This window comes from Cucurbitaria berberidis (assembly GCF_010015615.1).
Source record: "Cucurbitaria berberidis CBS 394.84 unplaced genomic scaffold K460scaffold_2, whole genome shotgun sequence".
Lineage (NCBI taxonomy): Eukaryota > Fungi > Ascomycota > Dothideomycetes > Pleosporales > Cucurbitariaceae > Cucurbitaria > Cucurbitaria berberidis.
The window spans coordinates 89,756-113,101 of NW_024468936.1; the positions used below are offsets into that span (position 1 = coordinate 89,756).

General features: G+C 50.7%; 12 protein-coding genes across 12 annotated transcripts; 5 read left to right on the top strand and 7 right to left on the bottom strand.

The window, feature by feature from the left end:
• Nucleotides 1–363: 363 nt before the first annotated feature.
• Nucleotides 364–1,428, top strand: K460DRAFT_49567 (uncharacterized protein). The gene is made up of 2 exons (XM_040938459.1): nucleotides 364–1,140; nucleotides 1,199–1,428. The coding sequence occupies exons 1-2, from the start codon at nucleotides 799–801 to the stop codon at nucleotides 1,325–1,327; spliced, it is 471 nt and encodes a 156-aa protein (XP_040789449.1). The 5' UTR covers nucleotides 364–798; the 3' UTR covers nucleotides 1,328–1,428.
• Nucleotides 1,429–2,228: 800 nt separating this feature from the next.
• Nucleotides 2,229–2,671, bottom strand: K460DRAFT_303804 (uncharacterized protein). Its single transcript, XM_040929958.1, has 2 exons — nucleotides 2,478–2,671; nucleotides 2,229–2,424 (listed from the first exon to the last, which is right to left on the bottom strand). Exons 1-2 carry the CDS (start codon nucleotides 2,657–2,659, stop codon nucleotides 2,316–2,318), a joined length of 291 nt encoding a protein of 96 aa, XP_040789450.1. The 5' UTR covers nucleotides 2,660–2,671; the 3' UTR covers nucleotides 2,229–2,315.
• Nucleotides 2,672–3,671: 1,000 nt separating this feature from the next.
• K460DRAFT_303807 (putative serine/threonine protein kinase) lies at nucleotides 3,672–5,307 on the top strand. Its single transcript, XM_040929959.1, has 4 exons — nucleotides 3,672–3,833; nucleotides 3,885–4,174; nucleotides 4,226–4,437; nucleotides 4,520–5,307. The coding sequence occupies exons 1-4, from the start codon at nucleotides 3,742–3,744 to the stop codon at nucleotides 4,865–4,867; spliced, it is 942 nt and encodes a 313-aa protein (XP_040789451.1). The 5' UTR covers nucleotides 3,672–3,741; the 3' UTR covers nucleotides 4,868–5,307.
• A 499-nt stretch (nucleotides 5,308–5,806) lies between these two features.
• On the top strand, nucleotides 5,807–6,226 carry K460DRAFT_402258 (uncharacterized protein; the record flags this gene model as incomplete). Its single annotated transcript, XM_040936512.1, has 1 exon — nucleotides 5,807–6,226. One exon carries the CDS (start codon nucleotides 5,807–5,809, stop codon nucleotides 6,224–6,226), a length of 420 nt encoding a protein of 139 aa, XP_040789452.1.
• Nucleotides 6,227–6,568: 342 nt separating this feature from the next.
• Nucleotides 6,569–7,609, top strand: K460DRAFT_329666 (uncharacterized protein; the record flags this gene model as incomplete). Its single annotated transcript, XM_040930751.1, has 1 exon — nucleotides 6,569–7,609. One exon carries the CDS (start codon nucleotides 6,569–6,571, stop codon nucleotides 7,607–7,609), a length of 1,041 nt encoding a protein of 346 aa, XP_040789453.1.
• On the bottom strand, nucleotides 7,544–8,212 carry K460DRAFT_329668 (uncharacterized protein; the record flags this gene model as incomplete). Its single annotated transcript, XM_040930752.1, has 1 exon — nucleotides 7,544–8,212. One exon carries the CDS (start codon nucleotides 8,210–8,212, stop codon nucleotides 7,544–7,546), a length of 669 nt encoding a protein of 222 aa, XP_040789454.1.
• Nucleotides 8,213–8,464: 252 nt separating this feature from the next.
• On the bottom strand, nucleotides 8,465–12,018 carry K460DRAFT_392372 (uncharacterized protein). Its single transcript, XM_040935885.1, has 2 exons — nucleotides 9,296–12,018; nucleotides 8,465–9,249 (listed from the first exon to the last, which is right to left on the bottom strand). The coding sequence occupies exons 1-2, from the start codon at nucleotides 11,636–11,638 to the stop codon at nucleotides 8,602–8,604; spliced, it is 2,991 nt and encodes a 996-aa protein (XP_040789455.1). The 5' UTR covers nucleotides 11,639–12,018; the 3' UTR covers nucleotides 8,465–8,601.
• A 398-nt stretch (nucleotides 12,019–12,416) lies between these two features.
• On the bottom strand, nucleotides 12,417–13,496 carry K460DRAFT_352094 (S-adenosyl-L-methionine-dependent methyltransferase; the record flags this gene model as incomplete). Its single annotated transcript, XM_040931616.1, has 1 exon — nucleotides 12,417–13,496. The coding sequence occupies one exon, from the start codon at nucleotides 13,494–13,496 to the stop codon at nucleotides 12,417–12,419; it is 1,080 nt and encodes a 359-aa protein (XP_040789456.1).
• Nucleotides 13,497–14,015: 519 nt separating this feature from the next.
• On the bottom strand, nucleotides 14,016–15,003 carry K460DRAFT_280264 (uncharacterized protein; the record flags this gene model as incomplete). The annotated part of the gene is made up of 2 exons (XM_040928393.1): nucleotides 14,016–14,420; nucleotides 14,494–15,003. The coding sequence occupies 2 exons, from the start codon at nucleotides 15,001–15,003 to the stop codon at nucleotides 14,016–14,018; spliced, it is 915 nt and encodes a 304-aa protein (XP_040789457.1).
• A 210-nt stretch (nucleotides 15,004–15,213) lies between these two features.
• On the bottom strand, nucleotides 15,214–17,843 carry K460DRAFT_303827 (transketolase). The gene is made up of 5 exons (XM_040929960.1): nucleotides 17,782–17,843; nucleotides 17,496–17,638; nucleotides 17,232–17,316; nucleotides 15,515–17,170; nucleotides 15,214–15,462 (listed from the first exon to the last, which is right to left on the bottom strand). The coding sequence occupies exons 1-5, from the start codon at nucleotides 17,833–17,835 to the stop codon at nucleotides 15,346–15,348; spliced, it is 2,055 nt and encodes a 684-aa protein (XP_040789458.1). The 5' UTR covers nucleotides 17,836–17,843; the 3' UTR covers nucleotides 15,214–15,345.
• A 1,073-nt stretch (nucleotides 17,844–18,916) lies between these two features.
• K460DRAFT_352097 (uncharacterized protein) lies at nucleotides 18,917–21,242 on the bottom strand (the record flags this gene model as incomplete). The annotated part of the gene is made up of 2 exons (XM_040931617.1): nucleotides 18,917–21,117; nucleotides 21,227–21,242. The coding sequence occupies 2 exons, from the start codon at nucleotides 21,240–21,242 to the stop codon at nucleotides 18,917–18,919; spliced, it is 2,217 nt and encodes a 738-aa protein (XP_040789459.1).
• Nucleotides 21,243–22,068: 826 nt separating this feature from the next.
• Nucleotides 22,069–22,834, top strand: K460DRAFT_49714 (uncharacterized protein). Its single transcript, XM_040938460.1, has one exon. It carries the CDS (start codon nucleotides 22,232–22,234, stop codon nucleotides 22,745–22,747), a length of 516 nt encoding a protein of 171 aa, XP_040789460.1. The 5' UTR covers nucleotides 22,069–22,231; the 3' UTR covers nucleotides 22,748–22,834.
• The last annotated feature ends 512 nt before the right edge of the window (nucleotides 22,835–23,346 follow it).

Consider the following 23,346-nt stretch of genomic DNA (forward strand, 5'->3'; position numbering starts at 1 on the left):
TAAGCATCGGATCCGAATGTGGCTCGCAAGATGCCTGTCTGTCTGCCTGTCTAGATATTATGAATCGGAGAATACGCAAACTCCGGCTTATTCTGAAGATTCTCTTCGCCTTGAGAGACATAATCAGTGACCCGTCGATTGCCTTGCCTTCCGCCTGGTCCCGCAGGCCAGCTAGCGTAAGCAAGCGTCCTCCACCTCGCCCTGGCGCAATTATTCTGCCTGCTCAACAAACTGGAACAAGGCAGATGAGAACAATGTTTCGCTGAAATGTTGTCGCCTCCTGGTGAACGAGCGGATGGGAGTCATACTGATAGTTGCCGTCCTTTCCACTGGTCGATCTGATTGGCTGGACGAAGGGCATGTGACTACGTGTTAGCGCGTTGTGGCCAGACGATGGTACGTGTCGTTTCAGTTCGTTGCCTGTCGTGAGATTGTTTGGTGTGCCGTGTCTTGCCGCTGGGTGGAGGAAAGGGGTGGTGTGAAAAGGGGGCGATGGATGGAGTGATGGTAGCGAGATGGCGACGTTGGATTAGAAATGTGGCGGTGCAGTATGACGCGTTGATGCCTGATGGTGGCCAAAAGTGTTTTCAGTTGGATTGCATGAACATGCTAGTCGCCTATGGATGCAGGGGCCACGCTGCGCGACGTGATTGGGCTCGCATGTTCTAGTAACTTGCCTGTCGCTGTTGGAGCAGCCTTCTCACCCGCGAACTACATCCTGCGCGCCTCGTTTTCTCGCTCCGGAGGCTACGACGTATATCCTCTCCTAGCAGTTCTACGATATAAAACTCTATAATTATGCCTCGCACAATTTATCTTGTGGTATTCAACTCTCGGCTTTTCCCCGCTCACTGGGGGTTATGGATTCCACACACAGACGACCCAGGTGTTGGAAAGTTTCTTGAGGCCTCTGGAGATGCCGCAGAGGGGTTCAACATTGCCTTTGAGCGGAATTACAATCTGGAAGCTACTGGCCGTATTCATCAAGTCTTGCGGCTGGCAGAAATGCAAGATCACTTGGTGGTTGATGTCAAAGGAGATGGATCGCAATCCACAGACCAGACTGTACATGACTATCTTGAGCAAGTTGCGCTCAGTGTTCCGGCACCAAGTAAAAGCTTAGTCTCGGCTACTGCTCAGGTTCGTTACACATCTTGCAGTTTTTTGGTGAATCAGTGTTGAAACCTCATTGTTATAGGGACCAAAGCAAAGAGTGGAAATTCAGAATTGCCAAACATGGTTACGAGCAGTGGTGGCCGCACTCGTACAGAATGGGGTCATAGACCAAGCAGCTCTACAGGCTGTCGACAGCGCACCTAAGAACTGAGAGAAGGGTAAAGGGAATCCGTCGGGGTTTGTTGTGACATGTCCGGGCGTGACGAGCTAGGGTTAGAAGAGTTCTAGACCTGCAGGCCCTGGCATCCTGCCTCCGGGTGATTCCTACTGATACACCAACCCTAAAAAATTCTACAATAAGGTATCCATTTCCAATAAATCTGTATTTGAAAACATATTGCCTGTGTAGGTGCTACGATACGGCCATTATTTCAAGTTGAATAGCCCTCTGCTTCAGGAATTTTACAAGGTCTTGCCCGGGAATCTTAACATCTCTGCACTTAAATTGCGCCTCTACAAACCAACTATAGCTCCTCAACATCTCAGCGAGGATGCCCGTCACAAAGCCTACAACACTTGTTCCCCGACTCATAAATCTCTTCCCGGAATTCAACGCAAAACACGGAAAGTAGTACAACGTAAGAGAAATACCTCTTTCATCCTACAATTACTAATGCCGAGCTTAGAGTACCATCATAGCTACGTATGAAAAGGTGTCGATTTTAACCCGTAATCCGATAAAGAGTTTCTACTCTCAACCCAGTAACGTACAATACCCCAGTAACGCGCAGTACTCTAATTTAATACAACAAGTCGCTTATTGCGTATAGCCGTCGGCGACATCTAAATATCTTAGCTATCCTAAGACAGGCAATTTTGTGCATTGATTTCGGAGACTGGCACGACACTGCCTCTATAGCCCCATCTCAGCTACCATTTACAACGCCGCTAGTAGTTGTGTTCCTAGAGGTCCAGATTACCGGAGCTTGCCATTGATAGCGAAGATTATTGGCTTAGTATTAGATAACTCAAGTGGTAGTATTATGTCAGTAGGTGGAGAACATCGACTTACTGAACGCTACAAAGTTTGATTTCATTCATCCAATGATACATATACATTAATACCGATAAGACGAATATCAAGTCTTCAAAGACTCCTCCGTGTATCTGCACATCTCGGCGTATCAGGATATGCCTCTCTAAGTCTTCTTGACAGGCACATGAATAGTCACCTTGCCTTCTTTTGCGCCAAAGCACACAGCCGTGATGTGTTGGCGCTGATCTGCGTCACTCTTATGCTCAGACTCCCTGAGTACTAATATTAGCAATAGTTACATGTGATCTATTAGTCGTGTTCTTACCTGCAGCAGACCTCCACTGTGCCATCAGGTAGTTTACCATCCCAGCTTCCGATTGAATCTATGAGAACACTGCCGACTTTTTCAGCTATAGAGTCGGGGCGCTTCCAGTAGGTGGTTTCGGTTGCGGCGGAGACCACCACTGATTTCCCGTCTTTGACGATGGTGTTGACAACCTTCCTCATAATGATCCTGTTGAAGGCAGCCATGGTGGACGATGATTTATCGAGAGCTCGGGGTGGATCATTGCTCTTTATATGAGATAGACATGAATACTGCTCAGGTAAAGGCCGGCAGATTATAGTAAAGCTGAACTGGGTGAGTTTTAAGGAAGTAGAAGTCATTTTATCTACCTTTACCACCCACCTTACTGCGACCTTTACTGCGACCTTTACTGCAACTTTTACTGCAACTTTTACTGCAACCTTTACTGCAACTTTTACTGCGACCTTTACTGCAACTTTTACTGCAACTTTTACTGCAACTTTTACTGCAACTTTTACTACAATTTTTACTGCGACTTTTACTGCAATTTTTACTGCGACTTTTACTGCAACTTTACTGCGACCTTCACTTCGGCACCTAGACATCGAGCCCTTCTTTAGAAACACCTGGCGTGATGGAGAGCCGATGCAGCACCCGGAGGCCTCTGTGCAGTGATGATCTACTAGGACATTCATTGGAGTGTATAAAGAATTTCCGGAGTGCCTACGCCCTAGCTGAGCTATCGCTGGTTCTGTGAAGGTACTTTGAGTATCGGCGTTTGTGGGCGCCATGGTTGACGACCGTCTCGAATGCAGCTATCCTGGAAGATTCAACATTTATCCCCGCCCATAAACTACCTTCAATGAGCTTTCGAAAGCTCCACGAGGGCGTAGGCGCTTCAAAAATCCTCGTTTGTAGGCGGCATGTTAGTTAAGCGTGGTCGATGTCGCGACGTACGTGAAATCGCGTAGCTAGTTCCTTGATAGACATGGAAAGTTTACAACCGTTTACCGGGGATTCTAGAATAAAACTTGCCGGGTTTAAAAAAGATACGGTGTACTAGAGCTCCTGGAGTTTTAACTTCACTATAGACGTCGAAACATTGGGTAGTGAGGTGTGGATAAGACCTTCTTGTGGCCATAGCTTTTAGCGTCTCGGCGCACCCTGCTTTCCATCATATACTTCCCTTCCTATTTACCCTGCGACCCTAACCACCCCACTACACGCTACTCGAACCGGATAACTTCAAACCTGGAGTGATACAACATAATCATATGGGATCATGTCTCTCTTTCCGATCGGACGAGTTCTCAAGGGTAAAATAGGGACGTACACGATAACCAAAGAGATTCAAGAGACTGTTTGGTTTGCGAAGTGAGCCAAATTGGAAGCGAGCTTCGTTCGATGAAGGCTTACTGTCACTAGAAACCAAGCGCAACGTACTGTGGTCATCAAAAGCGTTCAAGACCATCCAAGAGTAGAAAACGAACGAAACGTCCTCAAACGATTCCAAGATCGTACTCGCTACCTTCGGCCATTGGTCGATGAAATCGAGGACCCTGCTACTCCCATAACCATTGCGCTAAGGTACCTTGAGAGTGACCTTTTAGATGCATCGATTAAGAGGACTTTGGACCGAAAGGAAATCAAGCATGTTTCTCGGTGCATCCTAGAAGCATTACAAGTTCTCCACGAGGATGGCTATGTGCACACCGGTATGATCTTATTCAATATTCTGTTTGGGACCGGGCTGATTGAGACTGGAGATGTCAAACCTGACAATGTTTTTGTCAACCTTCAGGAAGGGGACATTCGATTTTCCGATGTCCAGCTTGGAGATCTAGGTGGCTGTTATCATGTTGATTCGGAATGGGCCACATCTGGAACTTTAGTCGGAGCGCCTATATGGTCAAGCCCAGAGGTTATCATGGAAATGCCATGGAACACGGCGTCCGATATCTGGTCATTCGGTGCTGTAGTAAGTTTTCATCCTTGTCTTCGTGATTTACTCCTGCGGGCATTCCATGCGTGACCTTCGTGCTGATACAGCCCAACTCTAGATGATAACTTTGATCTACGGCGGGAACTTCAACATCTTCCGACCTAAAGGAGTTGACCGAGACCACGAGGACTACTTACTGGAGGTTGTTAAGGAACAATTTCGTTTTTTTGGCCCGTTTCCTGCAAAGTTTGAGGAAATCGCTAGCCGAGAAACGATTGATTCAATCCTATATTTGATGCAAGAGATCCCTAAGGATAAGACAACGCCCTTTTCTCGGATAACTGAAAAAGAAGTTATCAAAAAGGACAAAGACTTCATTGGGAAGATGATGAAGCTTGATTGGAGGGATCGACCAACAGCAAAGGAGCTGCTAAGAGATGAGTGGTGGAAGGAGGGTGAGGATTAGGCATGTTGATGCGTTGCAACATCAGAACACGAACATCTATGTCGACTGTTGCAATAAGTTCTTCAACAACTCGCATCCTCTCGACGGCTATCGCGATCGGGGTGGTTTTCGACACTTATGACCCAGAACATGTGGTTTACATGTTATCTGGATACCAATCCCAACTGCATAACTTGCAGGGACGTCTGCACATGGTGGGCTTGGGCTAAGATTCTCATTTTGGGTGCATACTGGGGGCCAACTTCCAAATTGTTAGCTAGCCTATTAATCCCAGTCGTTCGACTGAAGTCGAGTTGCATCGAATAGATGAGGAATCTTAATTAGTCGGCTTTGTGAATGGTAAACCATTAGGCCCTACCATCTCAGCTTTCTTTAGTCTTCTAGAACACTAGAAGTGCTTCTATGTAAAGCAGCTGCATCTCTATATTTATTCACCGCAGTCCTCAATCGAGTACACTTCTGAGGGACTCATTCATGGTTCCTCACTGTAACGAACGGTCGTTTGTATCGTTCGATACCAACAGTTGTATCAGATGAGTCGAGCTTCCGAGCTTTACAACCTATTCTTCTCTCTCCTTCCGCCACGTATTGCACAGCCGACATTACACGGCGCGACGAGGTCGCCAGGGTGTTCGAGGACGTAAAACCGCAGGTGATCTTGCATACGGCCTTCCCCTATCCTTTCGAAGTTGACCACTCGTTGTTGGAGCGTGTAAATGTCGTTGGAACACAAATTCTCATTGAGTGTGCCAAAGCTGTCGGTACTGTCTGTGCCTTTGTGTACACCTCCAGCTCTTCAATTGTCCATGATCAGCACCAAGCAATGGTCGAAGCCACAGAAGATCTCCCGTTCTTTTCTATCCAGCTCAACCAGAATTCTATTCGCACACCAAAGCACTCGCAGAAAGGATAGTGCTCTTAGCCAACCGAGAGAAAGGAATGTTGACCGCATCTATTCGCCCTGCTACGATATACGGAGCAGGTGACGGTATGATGACAATGTACCTTACCAGCCAAGCCCTCAATGGTCGCGCAAAGTATAGACTTGGTACTGGTCCGTATTTATACGACAGTACATATGTGGAGAACGGTACGCATGCGCAGATGCTACTAGCTCGAGCGCTTGTGAAGGCCGCCGCATCAGCTCCGCTCTCAGCCGATACCAAAGTGGAAGGCGAGGCGTTCTTCGTTACCAACGATGAGCATATTCCGTTCTGGGACCTGCATAGGCTTGTTGCCGAAGTAGCAGGACTCCCTATCAAAGACGAGGATGTCAGATGCATTCCAATTTGGCTCGTAATGACCATCGTGTCATTCGCCGAATGGACGTACTGGATCTTCTCGTTGGGTCGGAAATAGCCGAAGATAAACACGTGGGTTATTCGACTCATGACCAATGAGCGAACCATCTGTATCGATAAAATCAAGGAGAGGTTGGGATATAGGCCACGGTTCACAAACAGAGAGGGCTGGGTGAAGGCTTTGGAGTGGTCGCTGCCAAACCAGAAGGGTAACAAGGCCCCTTGAGATCTCTGTGTTCTATTGGCTCACATTTTGTGTAGAACGCGCGTGAACCATGGCTCATGACTGCTGAGTAATGATCAGAACTAGTATAAAGTCTAACAAACCGTCGAATGTCACTCCACACTTCGCATGTTCGATTTCATCTCCGCCTTTCGACAGTTCACTTCCGAGAGAATCATGTCGCTCTTCTCTCTTCATTTCGATATCCTTTCTGACCTCCACCTGGAGACTCCTCTGGTGCGGCCGCGGTACACTTCTTTCAATCTTGACGCTCGGGGCAATAGCATTCTACTTCTGGGGGATATAGGCCTTGTCAAAGATGAAGGCCTTTTCGTATTCTTGAGGCGATCTCTAGAACAGACACGTGGACTCCAGATAATTTACATTCTTGGTAATCATGAGGCATATCAGATTACATTGGAATCCGCGGTACAAAAGTTAAGAGCTTTCGAAAATGAAGCTAAGTCGGAATACGGAGGTCGATTCAAATTCCTATTTCGAGACCGATACGATCTAGATGAGAAGGTTACAATCCTAGGGTGCACACTTTGGAGTGCTATTCAGCCGCATCAGTCTACCGAAGTCTTGTCAAGGCTAACCGACTTCAATGAAGAGCGAGGTATTCGAGGGTGGTCTTTAAGGAGATCTGTAGAAGAGCATGACAAAGACTTGAAATGGCTTAATACTCAAGTACTCTCAATTCAAAATGGAGCACCGCACCGGCAAATAATCATCGCAACACATCATTGTCCAACGACAGACCCTCGTGCAGCAAATCCAGCCCATCGAGATAGCTCAGTAGGATCCGCATTCATCTCAGATCTTTCCAAAGAGACTTGTTGGGTATCTCCAGCAGTGAAGCTATGGGCATTCGGACACACGCATTACAGTTGCAACTTCCGAGATGAGGAAACAGGGAAATTAGTTGTGTCAAATCAGCAAGGTTATATGGGTATGGGACAAGCGAAACGAAATCCTCAAAGCCTAAGCGTGAAGATTGTGGGGGAAAAGGAGCACCAATGGCAGATTATTGAGACCGCTCATTCAACTAAGCGCAAGACGGGAACTCTGCCTACAACCCAATCCCCCGGCATACAAGAAAGTATACGTAAAGAAAAACAACCCCGGCGCGATCAACAAACAAGGAAACCTCTATTCCAACGAGCAACCAAGCGAGTCCAGGCTTTTCTCAGACTCGCGCCTGGTCCGACGAAATGATGCGCTGAAGTCCTTGTCTAGCCCAGGGACTCCATCAAACCCGAAGGTCATTCCTTTTGAAGCAGCCAACTCCAAAAGAAATGCTATATCACTCTCGTCTGTAGAGCGCTTGGAGCTCTTTCGCTCTAGATCCCGATATGCGCCAATCTTGGTTTCTATCATACTATCGAGTGGTGCGATTACGGCGAAAGTAGTGTGTTGAGTATATACACTAGTCGGGAAGGAAGAGAGATGAGTACGCGAGGGCGTGACTATGTCGACATTATAGAATTTGTTGCCGATTTTTACGTAGAGGGAATTAAGAGATGTTTTTCCAAATTCTTCATGTCGAAGAAGGGTTCTTCGAGCCTTTCTGGCTTCTCCATCTTCGACCAATATGTCGAAGTCTGCTGTGCTTCGATTTCCCATGCCCATTGCCCCCTGATTCTCCAAAGCTGCATGTATCTTTTCTAACCCCTGACTCAATGTATCCTCGGACATATTTGCTTTTTGAATGATTACGTCGAGGGGTATAACGCGAGACGCGGAACGAGGAGCAACGGGAGGACGGATTTCAACGGCCGGTTCGCTTTCTTTGGTGCAGCAATTACCGCCACCGCGCATCGAAATTTCTGGTTCGCGGTAGTTCATGATTTTGTGCATACGAAAATGTTTGATGCTTTCGTCCGGAATCGCAAGGTAGAAATTCAAGGTGCACAGTGATGTTGTTTCAGACTCAGTCGATTTATCTTCAACTAAGGGAAGGTAGCCTCTTACCACTTCCTTCCCACACAATCCCGCCACTTCTCAAAAGGTTTAGAAAATTTAAAGGAAGGAGCATAGGTGAGTAAGAAACAAGACTCAAGCCAGGCATTGCAGCAAAGGAGAAGATCTGTAAATTCGAGTGTACTATGGAATGTCTATTTTTTTTTCTGCCTCAGTCTCACGTCCGCCATATTTTGCCATCCCGGCAATGTCAAGGCTACGAACGCGTGTCTCTACTCCGGCCAGTTTCAGAAGATAAACGCATGATTCCGAACAGCTTGTTTTGTGCAAATCCAGCAAACCTCAGGGGGACAAACTGTAATAGCGAATGTAGTGGAAGTCTCCCGCATCCGCTGATAAGCCACGAGAGTCGAAGCAAGCCTTGCAATCCAATTGCTGCCAGTCCGAACGACGAACAAGCCCTCTGGTCTGTCAAGGAGCTCATTCCAGCTGTCGACGGCGATGATTTCTTGGTTTGGATTGGCCACTTTGGAATGCTGACATGGAACTTGGGTGGGTAGCGCGCGAAGCCGTGCATCAGGCCCGTATTGGAGGAGAGGCAGAGGGTCTACGTCGGCAACCCATTCGCCTTTGTCTCGCACCGAGATGACAGATTCCTGTAAAAAGACTTGGTTATCGCGTGCGCTGCGTGAGCCGTCATATAGGGGGATGTTAAATTCCGTGAAAGAGAGATGAACCGAGGTGTTTTGGAAAGAGCATGAAGTCGTGCCGTCGAACGGGCGGTAAGAATCCACTCTCCAGCTATTAGCGTTGATTTCTCGTATCATTGGTTCCTTTGGAGGTAGCAGGAAGGTGATGCCTGGTTTACCAATGTTTCCGAGAATTCTTCGGACGGTTGTTTTCTCCGCTAGCGACTCATATGGATCGCGAATCAACTGGGTCTCTTAGCTGACAGTCTATGTATGAAGTAGGTTCACTTACTGGACCAGCAACAAACAGTGAGTTGGTGGAAGAAAGAGCAATGACATCTTGTAATTCGCTGGGGGGTACATCGTAGACGCCGGACTCAAAGTACGAAATCAACGAGAACTTCATACTCAAGTTGTCCAAGCCGTCGTCCGAGAATTGAACCCATGGCCTCTCAAGTACGGTTCTGTTGAGAATACCTACATCGATGGTTACGCCTGGGAGATCATCGTACACTATAGCAGCGGTTGCAAGGGCTTGCATGGTCTTTCGAAGTCTGTCTACTTTCGCACGAGGATGATACCGCATTACGCCAAAGAGAACAGCTGGATCCAGGAGGTTGTGCTGCAAGCACCAGAGGAAGTCTTGAAGTTCGATAAATCTGCTTATAAGACACACGGAGCGCAACCTTTCTTTTGTATATAGTGCTGCCGTGGTTGGATCGCCTAAGACGACATGATACGTGTTGGCATCGGGATCATCCGCTGTGATGACCTGCATCTGACTGTCCCAACATCTAAACCGCTCTCCGGCGTCCATGGTACCAATCTCTCCTGCTGGGAGCACGGCGTTGTGGAGATTCTCAGGGAACCACCGATGGTGGGTTGCGACACCAGGCGTTCCGTCATCGCTGTGAGGAAGAGCCGTTGCGACCGAATAAATGAACGGGGCCTTGCTTCTTGAGGAACCGCCGTGATGGGATTGTGAGGATTCCGGGAAGTGGCGGCTTTCGCCACATTGGTCGAGCCTAAGGCCATCCATATCTACATCAATAGATCCGTTAAGGTGCCCGTTGTTCAAGCCAACATTGGTCTGGTAACTGCCTCCACCGTTCGCCTTACGCGCACGCTTGCCATCTGATCTTACCGGTACCTGCACATATCGAATAAGGAAAGTGTCGGCGGGAGTTTCAGGCGGAGATACCCGAGCTGCTACGTGTCGGAAGAACATGACCTGAGACTCCACATCCTTGAATGCGTGCATAAAGCTCGCCGGTTCGAGAAGGTTGAAAAAGAAGGCGCTCTGCTGATTTTTGCTCGCCTTCGTGTCCGCGCGGATCAGGTTTTCAGACCTCCTTCGACCCAACTGTATCAATTTATGATGTAAATTATGATCACTGATCGCCCGTTGTGCGTAAGCGGAGGCGCCGTCTCTAAGCAACTTTAGAAACCTTCTGTCACTCTTGGAATCCTGCCGAACACCATCCAGGTAGTCTACCAAGGAGATGATGACTTCCGCAACCAAGTTGTATTCTGCTCCGCTTAGTCCCCACTCTGTAAGCACAGCAGAAAATATAACAAGGCTGAGCTGTGGCAAGGTAATCCTAGACTCGGCTCCCAAGACTCGCTCCGTAGGAACTGGTGGTCCATAATATCGGAGCTGCGCTAGAGATAGAGACCAATATACCCCGTTGTTTTCGAGTGAAGTGCGAGGGTTGGCTGACAAGCCTAGTGACATGACACCTCCTTCTCTCACTAGCGGGTCGTTCATTTTGACTTCGGCAGCCTCAGGACTATAGACGAGCATGTTGGGATAGAGATGCCATGCAGCAAAGGCCACGTGCGTAGCCCCGTTCTGAACAGCTTGCGGCACGCCTGCAATGAGCTTGTCCATCGTCTCAACAGCTGTTTTCCAAGTGTCGATGACGCCTGGATACACTTTGGGGTCTCTGCTCACGGGAAGGCCGAGGTTATCGACTATCAGCTCGAGCTGTTTCTGTTTGCGATGACAGAAATCGTTGGCGGTGCAAAGCCACGCCCGTACGCTGTTATCCCATGCGGTGAGCTCGTAGTGGGAAATGGGCTGTGCTGCAGCCATTACCAGCGAGCCATTGACTGGCGCTCCCCTTTCAAGCTCTTGTGCTATTTCTCTCTTGCGCCCGTCCACCAACTCTGCCCATATTGAAACGGCTTCCTCTGGCTTCCACATACGAGCAAGCATACAGGCCAGAAGGTGCACATGTATGGCAGAGTTTGACGAATCAGCCGAAGTAGCCGCTGCCCAAATGGCAGTCCCATCAACACCCACGTATTCGCCAAAGAATGTGTTAATGTACGGCTCCGCGATACTTTTCGAACCTTGGGCGATTTCCGACACGCGTTTGCCGTACGCTTCCAGAAGTCCAGGGGCTGCAGGGCAACTGCCCTGGAATAGCGCTCCAAGCTGTCTTGCCAGAATGTGAATCGCGCCGTTTTCTGCATTATGCTTGCGTATCGCCGTCAATGCGGATGCCAATGGGTCAAACTCTTTGGCTGCTTCCAATTTTATCAACGTGAAGTCGAAGTTGGCGTTCGCCGCTGCTACAGTAACGTCGCAGTATGCAGAGGCTAGTGAACCTTGGATTCTACCCACGGCCATTTGATCAACCAAACCTGTCAGAGACCCAAATCAGCAGAGTGGTAGGAGTCAAAATAGTGTAGTAATCTGGGAATTGCTAGATATCAGCATGCTTTCCGCCTGATGCTGCATCGATCATATAGAACCCATTACCCCACCCAGCCGTATCTGCTGCCTTGTTACCATGGCTGTGACGTTGCATCCTGAGGGATTGGGTAAAGATGTCTTTGGTGTACATCGGTCGTTCGTGCTTGGTCGAGACGAAGATACCACCTTAGTCCGACGCTTTTCCAACCAAAACGGCGAGCGCGGTGAGCGCTAGCTCCCGTAACTCTATAACAGAGACATATGTATGCGACATGTATCTATTCAGTGTAGCAAAGATATAGTGTTGAGGTAGTAAGTGTAACTAAAGCGTAGCAATGGTAAGAGGTGGTACTCGCGAGAGGGGATCAGCTGCTGGCATTTCAACTAGTTACGGTTAGGCTAGCGCGACTTTGCACCCAAGACGCAGCCAGTGCAAGTGCACACAGGCAAGATCAATAGTTTCTAGACTACACAAACGTACAGTTGGGTCAATAGCTCCTTGAATTATTGCGGAAAGGCGGGGAAATAGTCGAAGTCTTACAGCAAGAGTTACGTACTTGCTGCTAGTAGAAGTATGAGGAAGAACAGCCAACGTCTAAAAGTGTATGATAACTTCATTAATAATTTCTCAGTTGATATGTAGGCCATAACTCCTTTGCGACAAGTGGCTCTCAATACTTCTGCCATATCATTCTACTTGCACTTTTATCACTCACCCAACCTTCCTAACCACAACCCCAAACCAAACTTTAACACCAACCCACTTGCCCCCTCTACTCCCTACGCGCCCACACTCTACATCCTCCCTACTCATCGCCCTCTCCCTCACCTCAACAACCTCAAACCCACACTCCCCCGCCGCTTGAACAGTCTCCTCAACCGTGTGCGCGAAACTACTCCCCCTGACCTTAACACCCCGTGCATTGACAAACCCCGCCTGCGACACAGCGCCCATTTGCGCATGCATATTCGTGACGAGCGCTAAACCGTTAGGTACAAGGAGCGCGGCGAGCGTGGCGAAGAAGGGGAGGAGGGGGATATGCTCGAGGACGAGAGTGCTGATGACTGCGTCTACTGGACGAAGGCCAATACCATCGGGAACAGAAGGTAGAGGTGAGGCAGATGGGTGTGAGATGGTAGGAAAGCAGTCTGTGCATTCTAGGCGTAGAGATATGTTTTGCTCTTCCTTGGACTTGTCTTTGCTGTTGTGCATGAGTGGACGCAGTTTTGTACGAGCTACATCCAGCATTCCCCGCGAGAAGTCCAGACCCATTACTTCGACGAGGAGGTTTGCAGGCCAGGCGTAGGAAAGCAGTTTCGCTGTGTTGCGACCTGTGCCGCAGCCGAGATCGAGGAGGGAAAGGGTAGGCGTGTCTTGCGCACTCTTGGTACTACTACTCTTGCTGCTGCTAAGTGCGGGGGCAAGGAAGTCTGGTAGCAGCGTTTCAAGTTCCGCGTCGTCGATTGACTGCAGCATGTTGCCATCTGTGTCGTATATCGAAGCCCATTGGTCGTATGTATCTTGTGTGGGGAGGTGCTGGACGGATGTTGGGGGTTTCGGTGCGCTGCCTATATCGACAGGTGAGACGGAGGTCTGTGATTGCGCTGGCATCTCTTGATTTTGCTCTTCAAAGAGCGATGTTGGCTGGACATCCGGCGTCTTAGTCGTAGTGGCATGATTCACAGCCCCATAATCCGAGGGATCTGACTCGGTCGTAGAAAAAGAGGCGTTTACGTTGAAATCAACAAGCGACGTATCAAAGGTCCGATTAACGTCTGTCGGAATTGCCATTTTGGAAAGTTGAGTGTTTGTTCGTTTGTTCGTATAGTCTCAGAGTGGATGGTTGCCGTCAAACCCAATACCAAACAACAAATCCAAAAACCTGAGGAATACAGATCGTACCTCACGGGAGCCTGAAAGCGGAATATATATAGCCCGATGACTCTTGTCCACGCCACGCCACGCCCTTTTCTTCTCCCCTAACGGAATCATAATTGCCTATTTAGGTAGATCCATCATGTCGTGCAGCTACTACTTCCCGTAGATGACTCACAGCTGCATGCCTCGGTCCGGCTACTAGTTCGTGCCAATGCGAACGAACAAACGGCACCACAAACTGGTGATCTAAAAGGTCCATAACATGAACCAAATCGTGTCGCATATTAGATGCCGGATATGACATGCTTATCGTGTGCGATGCTCTCTAATGCTTGTGAGGTTACACATCTTTCGTAACAACCAAATCTTACACTTACACGCCTTCCGCCATCTTTACAAGCTACACGCCTTTCCACAATATATCCCTCCAAGCTAAGAAAAGTACTTCCCAACAACCCTCTCCCGATGCTTAACCAACCTCTCCCGCCCGACCAACGCATCCCGTAACCTTGTATCCACCCACCCCCTCCCCAACCCCTCATCCAGCAACAAATGCGTGTAGGCGAAAACACTCGCATCGAACAAGCCGGGCCCCTTTGCGCCGAAGAACCACTTGTCATCACCAAGTAGCATATCCAGGGCACGGAAAGCTTCTTCCGCCTGGCTGTACAGCGTCTCAGCGTTGACAACCGGGGAAAACTTGCGCAGTTCCTGTTCGGCAGCGAGGCGCAGGGCGCGGGCGAGCGTGAGGCGGACAAAAGCGTTGCGGGACGAAGGGAGTATGTACAAGGGTTCGGCGATTGCGGGGGCGTTGGGCGAGAGGTAGATTGTATAAAGCTATTATTTAATGCATTTGTTAGCAACTTATCTCAACAGAACTTCGCTCCCTCGTTTCTAGATTATAACGTACCCAAGCCCTCCGTATCCTATGATCCAACAAGCTCAAATACGCCTCGTATCGCGCGTCGCCCGGCTCTTCTATGCGCTTGTCTCCACGCGTATTCATCGCCCAGCGCTGCAGTTTCGCCGACGGAACGGGCTGTGTCTGTTTGTACGGGTCGGGCGACGAGGGGAGGAGAAAAGGCAGAGCGCCGCTGGGCGAAGCGTGGTTGTTCGCTGGTGCGATGCGGAACGGAATATGGCTGAATTTGAGGTAGGCTTGCCATTTCAGACAGGCTGGGTTCCACGATGGCGCGCCTGATGATGCGCCCTGTTCGCTCGCAAAAACGTATAGAATATGCTCATTGCGGTGCCGTGGTGCGCGTTGAGGAAGTTCGTTGACGGGATAGGTGTGCAAGGGAAAGCGGTCGAAAAGCTGCTTTATCGGCGTGGGGACGGAGAAGAGGCTGCTTCGTGACGACGGTGTGGATCGCTGGCTGCTCGGATTAGGGGTGGCATCGCCTTCGTTGGGTTGTGACATCATGGCTTCTGTGTGGGATGTGAGGTGGGCGGCAAAAAGTTCGCGATACATGTCTCGGAGGAGAGATGTGCTCGCCTAAACCTGCCGATCTGAGGTGTCAACTCCCCCTCTCCCAAAGTACGTCAATCGTTCAAACGAATGTACATCTACCAAGTTAGATATATTCATCACAAAAAAGATACATAGCATATACGATTAAGAGGCGAATATGGTCATGGGGAATCAATTTCTATACATCTGAGTCGTCATTTTCCTTAACGAGGCAACTATAGCCTTTCATATCTCATCAAAGCTCAAGTCCCCTATCCCAGCTCAAACAAACAAATCTGCTTGCGCAAACATTTAAATAAGCTGCTGGAACGCACGGTTGACAGGAGAGCGGAGAGGCTTGACGTCCTTGTAGAAGTCAATGGTAAGCTTAGCACGCTTGGCGATGCCCTCGGGGGTGAACTCGAATTTCTGCAACTCGTTAGCGTCTTCTCCGCTTCCTACATTTTGGGCTAAAGCTTACCTTGTAGACCTCCTTGTACGGGCCAGAGGCACCGAATCGGTTAAGACCAAACTGCTCGTGCGAGTACTTCGCCCAGCCAAGCGTCGACATGACCTCAACACTAAGAGAGGGAATGCCATCAGGGATGACGGAGAGCTGGTACTTCTTATCTTGCGCATCGAAGACCTCCATGCAGGGCATCGAGACGACACGGGCAGTGATGCCCTGGTCCTTGAGCGTCTTGACGGTCTCAAGACAGAGGGAGACTTCGGAACCAGTGGAAACGAGGGTGATGTCAGCACCTTCGTTCTCAAGAGCAACATATCCACCCTTGATACCCCTCTCGAGCGTTGAGCCCTCAAGCTGGGGCAGGTTCTGACGGGTAAGAGCAAGAATGGAAGGAGTGCCCTTGGATGTGAGAGCCATGTAGTAGGCAGCGGACGTCTCATTTCCGTCAGCTGGGCGCCAGACCATCATGTTGGGTAGGGCGCGGAAATGGGCGAGGGTCTCGATAGGCTGATGGGTCGGGCCATCCTCACCAAGACCGATGGAGTCGTGGGTGGCGACGTAGATGACGCGCTGGTGGGAGAGGGAGGACAGACGGACGGCACCAGCGGCGTAGGAGACGAAGTTGAGGAAAGTACCCCCAGCGGGGATGATGGTTCCGTACGCGGAGAGACCGTTCATGACGGCTGCCATGGCGTGCTCGCGGACACCGTACCTGATGTAGCGGCCAGCCCACTCACCGATACCAAGATCCGGAGGCTGGAAGTCAATGGCCTTCTTCCATCGGGTGTTGTTTGAGCCAGTCAGATCAGCAGATCCAGAGATAAGCTCGGGGACGACTTCGTGAATGGCCTCCAGAACGCTCTCGGAGAGCTTTCTTGAGGCGATGGCGGCGTCGGTGGGCTTGTATGTGGGGAGAGACTTCTCCCAGCCCTCGGGGAGATCGCGGGTCAGTCGGCGGGCAAGGTCCTTGTGGAGGTCCTTGTGCTCCTGGCCGTACTTCTCGAAGAGCTTGTTCCACTCGGCCTCAGCAGCGGCACCCTCAGCAGCGTGCTTGTGGTACTGGTCGTAGACCTCCTGGGGAACGGCGAACATCTTCTCGGGGTCGAAGCCAAACTTCTCCTTGACCTGCTTGATGTCGTCCTCCTTCAGGGGGTTGCCGTGGACTCCGCCGGTGCCCTGGAGCTTGGAGCCGAAACCAATGGTGGTGGTGAGCTTGATGACGGTGGGCTTGTCGGTGACCTTCTTGGCCTCGGCAATGGCCTTCTCAATGCCCTCGAGGTCAGAGTCGCCGTCCTTGACGTGCAGAGTGTGCCAGCCGTAGGCCTCGAATCGCGCCAAGACGTCCTCGGTGAAGGCGCACTTGGTGTCACCGTCAATGGAGATGTGGTTGTCGTCGTAGATAGCAATGAGGTTTCCGAGCTTCAAGTGGCCAGCCATTGAAGCAGCCTCACTAGCAATACCCTCCATGGCGCAGCCGTCGCCGAAGAAGGTGAAGGTGTGGTTGTTGATCAGGTCGAAGCCAGGCTTGTTGAAGACGGCCGCAGTATGCGCCTGCGCCATTGCGAGACCGACGGCATTGGCGAAACCCTGGCCAAGAGGGCCAGTTGTGACCTCGATACCGGGAGTGTCATGAGCTTCGGGATGGCCGGGGGTGATGCTGTCGACTTGCTGTAGGCTGGGTCAGTAGTCGTTCTACTGGAACAGCTCGATAGTGCTAGGGGTTACTTACACGGAAGTTCTTCAAGTCATCAATGGTGACCTTGTAGCCGAAGAGGTGGATCAGAGCATACTGAAGCATGCATCCGTGACCGTTGCTGTGCGCTTAGTCAGTATCATGGCATAGTATTTCGCGTGCAGATGGTTTGCAGTAAACGTCTCATGGCCGAGATAGGCCGCAAACATTGGAACCTCCGGTGCGCTCCGCATTGCACGGCTGCCCTATCCACACCAGCCAAAACCCGAAATGTATCAGAAATGCGCAGAGTTTACGTACGAGAGGACGAAACGATCGCGGTTGACCCAGTCGGGGTTCTTTGGGTTGAACGTCATGAACTTGTTGAACAGGACGTGGGCCACCGGGGCCATGCCCATAGGGGCGCCAGGATGGCCCGAATTGGCAGTGAATGTGGCATCGACCTGTAATGCATCTCTTCGTCAGCCATTGAATGCTTATATACACGCTGTTGCGTTGTGCGGGCGCGCAGTTGTTGGGCAGACGGTCCGATAGCGGGGTAGCAGCTTGGTGTCTATATGTGTTGATGGAGGGGGAGAAGACGTACCGCGAGGGTTCGGATGGTGTTGATGGCGAGCTCGTCGACCTTTCCGTACGGCATGATGGGCAGGTAGAATGTCGATTGGAGAATAGGGAGGAGAGAGAGCGGTGGTGGGTTGGGGAGGGTCTAAGATTTTGTACGGGTAGGGTGGGGTGGGTTTTGGCTATGCCCGCAAAAGTGACGACTGATTAACGCTGGTGGGGTGTCCACTACCCACCCAATCGCCGCAGCCCTCTCAACCACTCCGCCGCCCTCCTGTGTCTCGTCGCGTCTCTGAGTAAGCCATTCTCGGGGCCTAATCTCGTCCATAAATTCCTGACCGTCCCTTAGTAACCTCTTACCCTTTGCCGTCCACTGCCCGAGGGGGGGTCCATCCATTGCCGGCGGCGACAACGTTTGACCTTTGTACCAAGTATAGCCTGCCCTGTCTATCACTACTGTGCAACCACCAACCCCCAATTACTTTTACTATACTGTAAAACTTACAAAGACTTATCCTACGCGTGTCTGGCAAAAAGGCAGACGAGATGAAATTCTTCCGGGGCGGCGCTTGATCGCGTTCCACCGGAATCGGCGCCGCGGCCGAAACGGAGAAATCTACATGAGGCTCGGAGTTAGTCGCCAGATGCCAAAAAGCCGGCCATTTACCCTTATTCTCCGAGGGAAACCCTTGGAAAAGTCGGAGTCGATGTGGTCACGTGTCGTTGGTTGGGTGTATTTGATGTATAACGCGCGCCGTTGAGAAAGTGTTTCTTCAACATCTGACACTTGGACGTTCTTCGTATCGTGCCAAGACTGATGCGATGACGTCGATGAGCCTTGAGGCAGCGGCCAAACATGAGAAAATATGGTAGAAGATTTTGCAGCTATGGATCCACCATCCTATCGACAATCTGATTCTAGCAATGACGACGAACGACCTCGACCGACCACCATGCTGATGCTACTCTAAGCCAAAACGAAAAGAAATGAGTGCTTACTCGTGGGTATCTCGTACTGTACAGGAGGTGAACGCTAAGAAAAAGAAAAAAGACCGCCAGCCAGTCTTGAGGGCGTCCGTCTATACAAGCCCCCGTTGCGCGTAATTACAATAAATAGTACCAAATGAAAAAAGACATGTTCAAAGAAGGTGAAGGAAGTCTCATCGCGCGCTCGCTCCCCATCCAACCGAGATGAACAGATCCTCGCCCTTGCGCGTAGGCGTCAATCTTGGAACCCAAACTGGACTCTTCATCCCCTCGGCATCCACGTCGACGTCTCTCCCTACATTGACCTCCATCATCTCGTCCCGTCGTCGCCGTACCTTGAGCGGCTTTACCGCGGCTGGCTCGTACATCATCGGGCTCTTCGCCCACACGCCGCTTTGCACTTTGCTTTTGCGATCGATCTTGGAGGCGGGAGTGGCCTCCCAGCTCTCCGTGCTGTTACTCCGCGTATGGCTTCGAGGATTGGCTTTTCGCGGCGGGCTGGTGAATGGGTCTCGATGTGGGCTGTTGAGGCGGGGACGCGTTTCCAGGAGGAGGGGCGGGAGGTCGTGATGCCGTGTTGCGGGCTCTGGCACTCGTCGAGGACTCTTCTGGGGTCGATTCGGGCTTTTGTGGTTTGGCGGGCTCCGAGGGCTGCGCGGGACGAGCTGGTTCGATGCCCTGGGCACCTTGGGATATCGAAGGTGGGAGATTGGTGATTCGGCCACAGGAGATAACTGCTTGTTGTCGTCCGACAGCTGTTTGTCGTCATCCTCATCTTCGGGAGTGGGATCGCTTCCGTCCGTCGTTTCGAAAGAGGTCTGTGAGGATAGCGAATCGCGAATGTTTGTCGATCGGGATGTCGTGCGCGAGACTGTGCTCAGAGACTTCTTCGGCCTGACTTGGACGGTTTTGGATGCATCTTTAGGACGGATAGAATGCGCAGGAGTAGCTCGCGGTGCGGGCGATTCACGCGTCGTAAGGTAGTAATCTAGTATGTCTCCAGTGTTTCCAGCATCACGTGAGCTCGCGGTAGTCGCTGTGGACTCCAAGGATGAGGACGAAGCCATCTGGATTGGCGGTGCTAAACGATGCGTGTGCGGCAATGGTCGATGTTTTGGCGTACGATTCGCAGGCATCTCCGCGGTGATGATGCGCTTGGGCTGGGGCCTATCGTGACGAACGGGGATATCTAGGAAAAGCTCTGACCTTCGTGATGTTTGACGACTGTCTGAAATGAGTGTAGGCGGCGGTCTTGAGGGCCGGAAATTTCGAATTGGCGGGATCGGAACGGGTGGCGTTGGCAGCAACATTGATGACCTTCGACGCGCCGGAGCATCATCCTCTTCAAAGACAGTGTTTTGCGTGAGCGTACTGACAGGCCGGAAGGGAATATAGGAATCTGGCTGGCTGGCAACAGTTGTCTGTTGCTTCGCCACGGCAAGGGCAGCGTTATCAGGCCCTGCAGGCTTTCCATCCAACTCAGCACTTATAGCCAGGCCAATCTGATCGAGTGGTAGTATTGACTCTGACGATTTGTTCGAGGTTCCGACACCAAGACGTTGTACGGGACGAGCAGGTTTCAGGCCGGCCAGATGACTCTTTGGCGGTGCCATTGGGAACTGTCTAGGTGGTTCTCGAATATCCTCCACCGAATCGTAGTCTGAGAATCGTCCGACCTGCTGTCGGAGGTATTGTCCCTTCTCGTTTGGGTCCATGACAAACTTTTTTTCTTTTCGTCTCCGTAAGCACACACTGAGACACATGAGGCCGATAGCCATGACGAAAGTAGCCACAGCAGCCACCGACAAGCCAGCGATTTGAGCTGGTGTCATCCTCGGTGGGGCTTCCTTGGCAATTGCCGCTGCAGCTGCAGTCGGAGATGCCGAAGAAGTAGCAGATGGAGTGACTGATATAGAGTCCACGAAGATGGATTGCGTTGACCGTACTTGAGTTCGCAGAGTTGATGTAGCTATCGAAGTGATTGTTGCGAGTGAACTAGAAAACGATGTCGACATGGCGCGAGGCGTACTGCTAGTAACGACTGTAAGGGCTGTCTTGGTTGGCATGACGGCGTGCTCTTGTCCAAGGCAGACGTTGTACGCGGACGTGGCGCTTCGATCAACCGTAGAGCAGGATGAATATATACAACCCAGAGCCACTTCACCCAGTGACTCTCCCATATTACTATAACGCGAGCAAAGACATTCGATATTCTCTTGAACAGTGCATGCTACCGGGAAGCGTTCGACCAGCGAAGCTTGTAGACATGCCTGTGCGCAAAGAGGGACGTCTTTTTGAAGCGCGCCTGGAAGCGAACTTGGTATGGAAGCGACGGTAGGAGCTGCCTCGAGTGGCGAAGCTGCGATTAGAGAAGCTGAAGTAATGCATAGCCTTTTGAAATGGCTCAAAAGCATAGTTGTACAATATCTGTACCAGTGTAAGCTGCATTTTTCGTGGGGCAATCATGGGCCAAGTGAACTCACGAAGAGATCTAGACATGAGGAAAATGCAAAAGAAGCGCTGAGCCGGCAGCGAAAGGAGCAAAGAAATTGAAGGAGAGAGATCAAGGAAATTCGTCAAGCATGCTCCGTCTCATGAAGTTTTGTTGAAGCATGGTCGACGGGGGGATGGTAGGTTGTCAATATGTACCGGCACCTTTGCCAGCCGCCGTGTAAGAGATGTGCCTACAGCCGCTGAGGCGTCATGTTAGTGGATTCTCGACGTCGTTGCTACCCATAGTTAGCGCTCGGAACATTCCTAGAGAATGATTGACCGAAAAGTCGTCGGTTGCATCTTGTTGTGATGCAAAGCGCTATTCTTAGGCGCTGACATGGTGGGCTAAGCGCTGGGATTAATGCTCGCCTACCACAACGACCAGTAGATGGTCGACCTTTGTGTACTTCTCGTGCAGAACACCAAAAGCGAGTCTTGGCCTACGTGTGCAACGCACTCCAGACTGCGCTTCAGTTAACCTGCGGGCTCGAATGATGTAGTTTTCAGTGATCGGTGACTGGTGCACCGCAGTGGTTCGTGAATGGGGTGACGCTACGATGGATCGTTCGACGAGGTGACGGCATCTGAGCCGCTGCCAGATTCGGCTTCTTGATTTGCTCGAATAATAATAATTCGTATCGCTTTACTTGATGTTGAGAATGAATGTAGACGTCAGTCGAGGCCAAGCAGCGGCTACTCCCGTGGTGTTGAGATGCCGCAAAAAATAAAATGACACAATACCCAACGCACTCGACAGATAGCAAGAAAATTCGTTTTCGCGCACAAGAAGCAGTGTTCGCTGCGCATTCGGGTGACTATTGCAAAAATCGTAGCGCTAAATAAGGCAAAGCACGCAGCAGGAATTCACTCTAGCACATCTGGCCAGGGATCAGGCCAGCATCCTCTAGAAATTGTGCTGTATTGAACACAGTGATGGCAAACAGACTGCACTTCGACAATTCGAGATCGAGGACGAGAAAGAAGCTTTTCAGTGGATGACAGAACTAGGCACAAGCCCAGAACAGCGGTATTCGGGGTCTACAATACTGGCTTGGCATTTTGCTAGCTTCTTGGTTGGTATCCCTCATCTGCTCCTCGAATGTGAAGCGTCGTGGAGGGGAGTTATATATCGGTCAGTCCGACTTCAACAAAAGTATCCACCAGAGCACAAGGCACACATGGCGTCACCTAGTCACCCATGGACGTGGGCCCCTTTTCACCCACATTCACATCTGGCCATTGCTTCCACGTGTTGTGGTAGATCTTCCCGTTCTTCTGACTCGCATCTCTCGTATAGAACCTTAATGGTCTGGGAGAAATTGCAAAGATGTCGCAACGGTTCACAATCGAATTCTCAGCAAATTCGATGTGGAAGGTTTCCCGATGAGAAGTGCCATATGGACGGGAAGAAGGTTCCAGGGGGTGTGATCGACAGCGCTACATTAGGTACAAGAAATGTCCATTCATGTTCAGACACAGCATCAGATGTTCCTGCTCACGCTCTAACATGATTTGGAAAATGGAAAAGCGAGGATAATAAGGAGAATTGTAGCCCCTGACGGCGTTGTGATTGGCTCGGGAAGGACGCGAGTCGGGGAGATGAGGAGCGATGCGACGGAGGTTTGGCGAGTGTTCATCAATGGGCCCGCTAGGCCCAGGAGGGTATCGATGAGAAGATACCCCGGTCATGGGCAGGGTTGGCTGGGGCATGGTGGTGAACGGGTGGCTGGCGGATTGGTGATGCTTTGCAAGACTGAGACATTGAGCGCCACGAGATGCTGGCGAAGGTAGAACAACAGCAGCAGCAGCAACAGCGAGTGCGTCTGAGGCCAGGTTCTTGCCTGCAGATGCAAGACACGGAGGGACATGATATCGACGGCGTACGCAGCCAAACGCAATAGCGTTTCAAATCTCGCCTGGGGTCCGTTGGCCGCGGCCCCAAGCGTCGGGCCTGTTCCTTTGATGGGTCAAAAATGGGCCCCTAAATTTCTACAGGCCTTCTAGAAGAGCTGCTAGTCGACCTCAGGCGGAAGCTGAACTGCCATCTAGCAGTGCGTAGAGCACAGGGCTGTCAGGGCCACCTCAGGTCGAACAGGTGCAACAAAGGCTC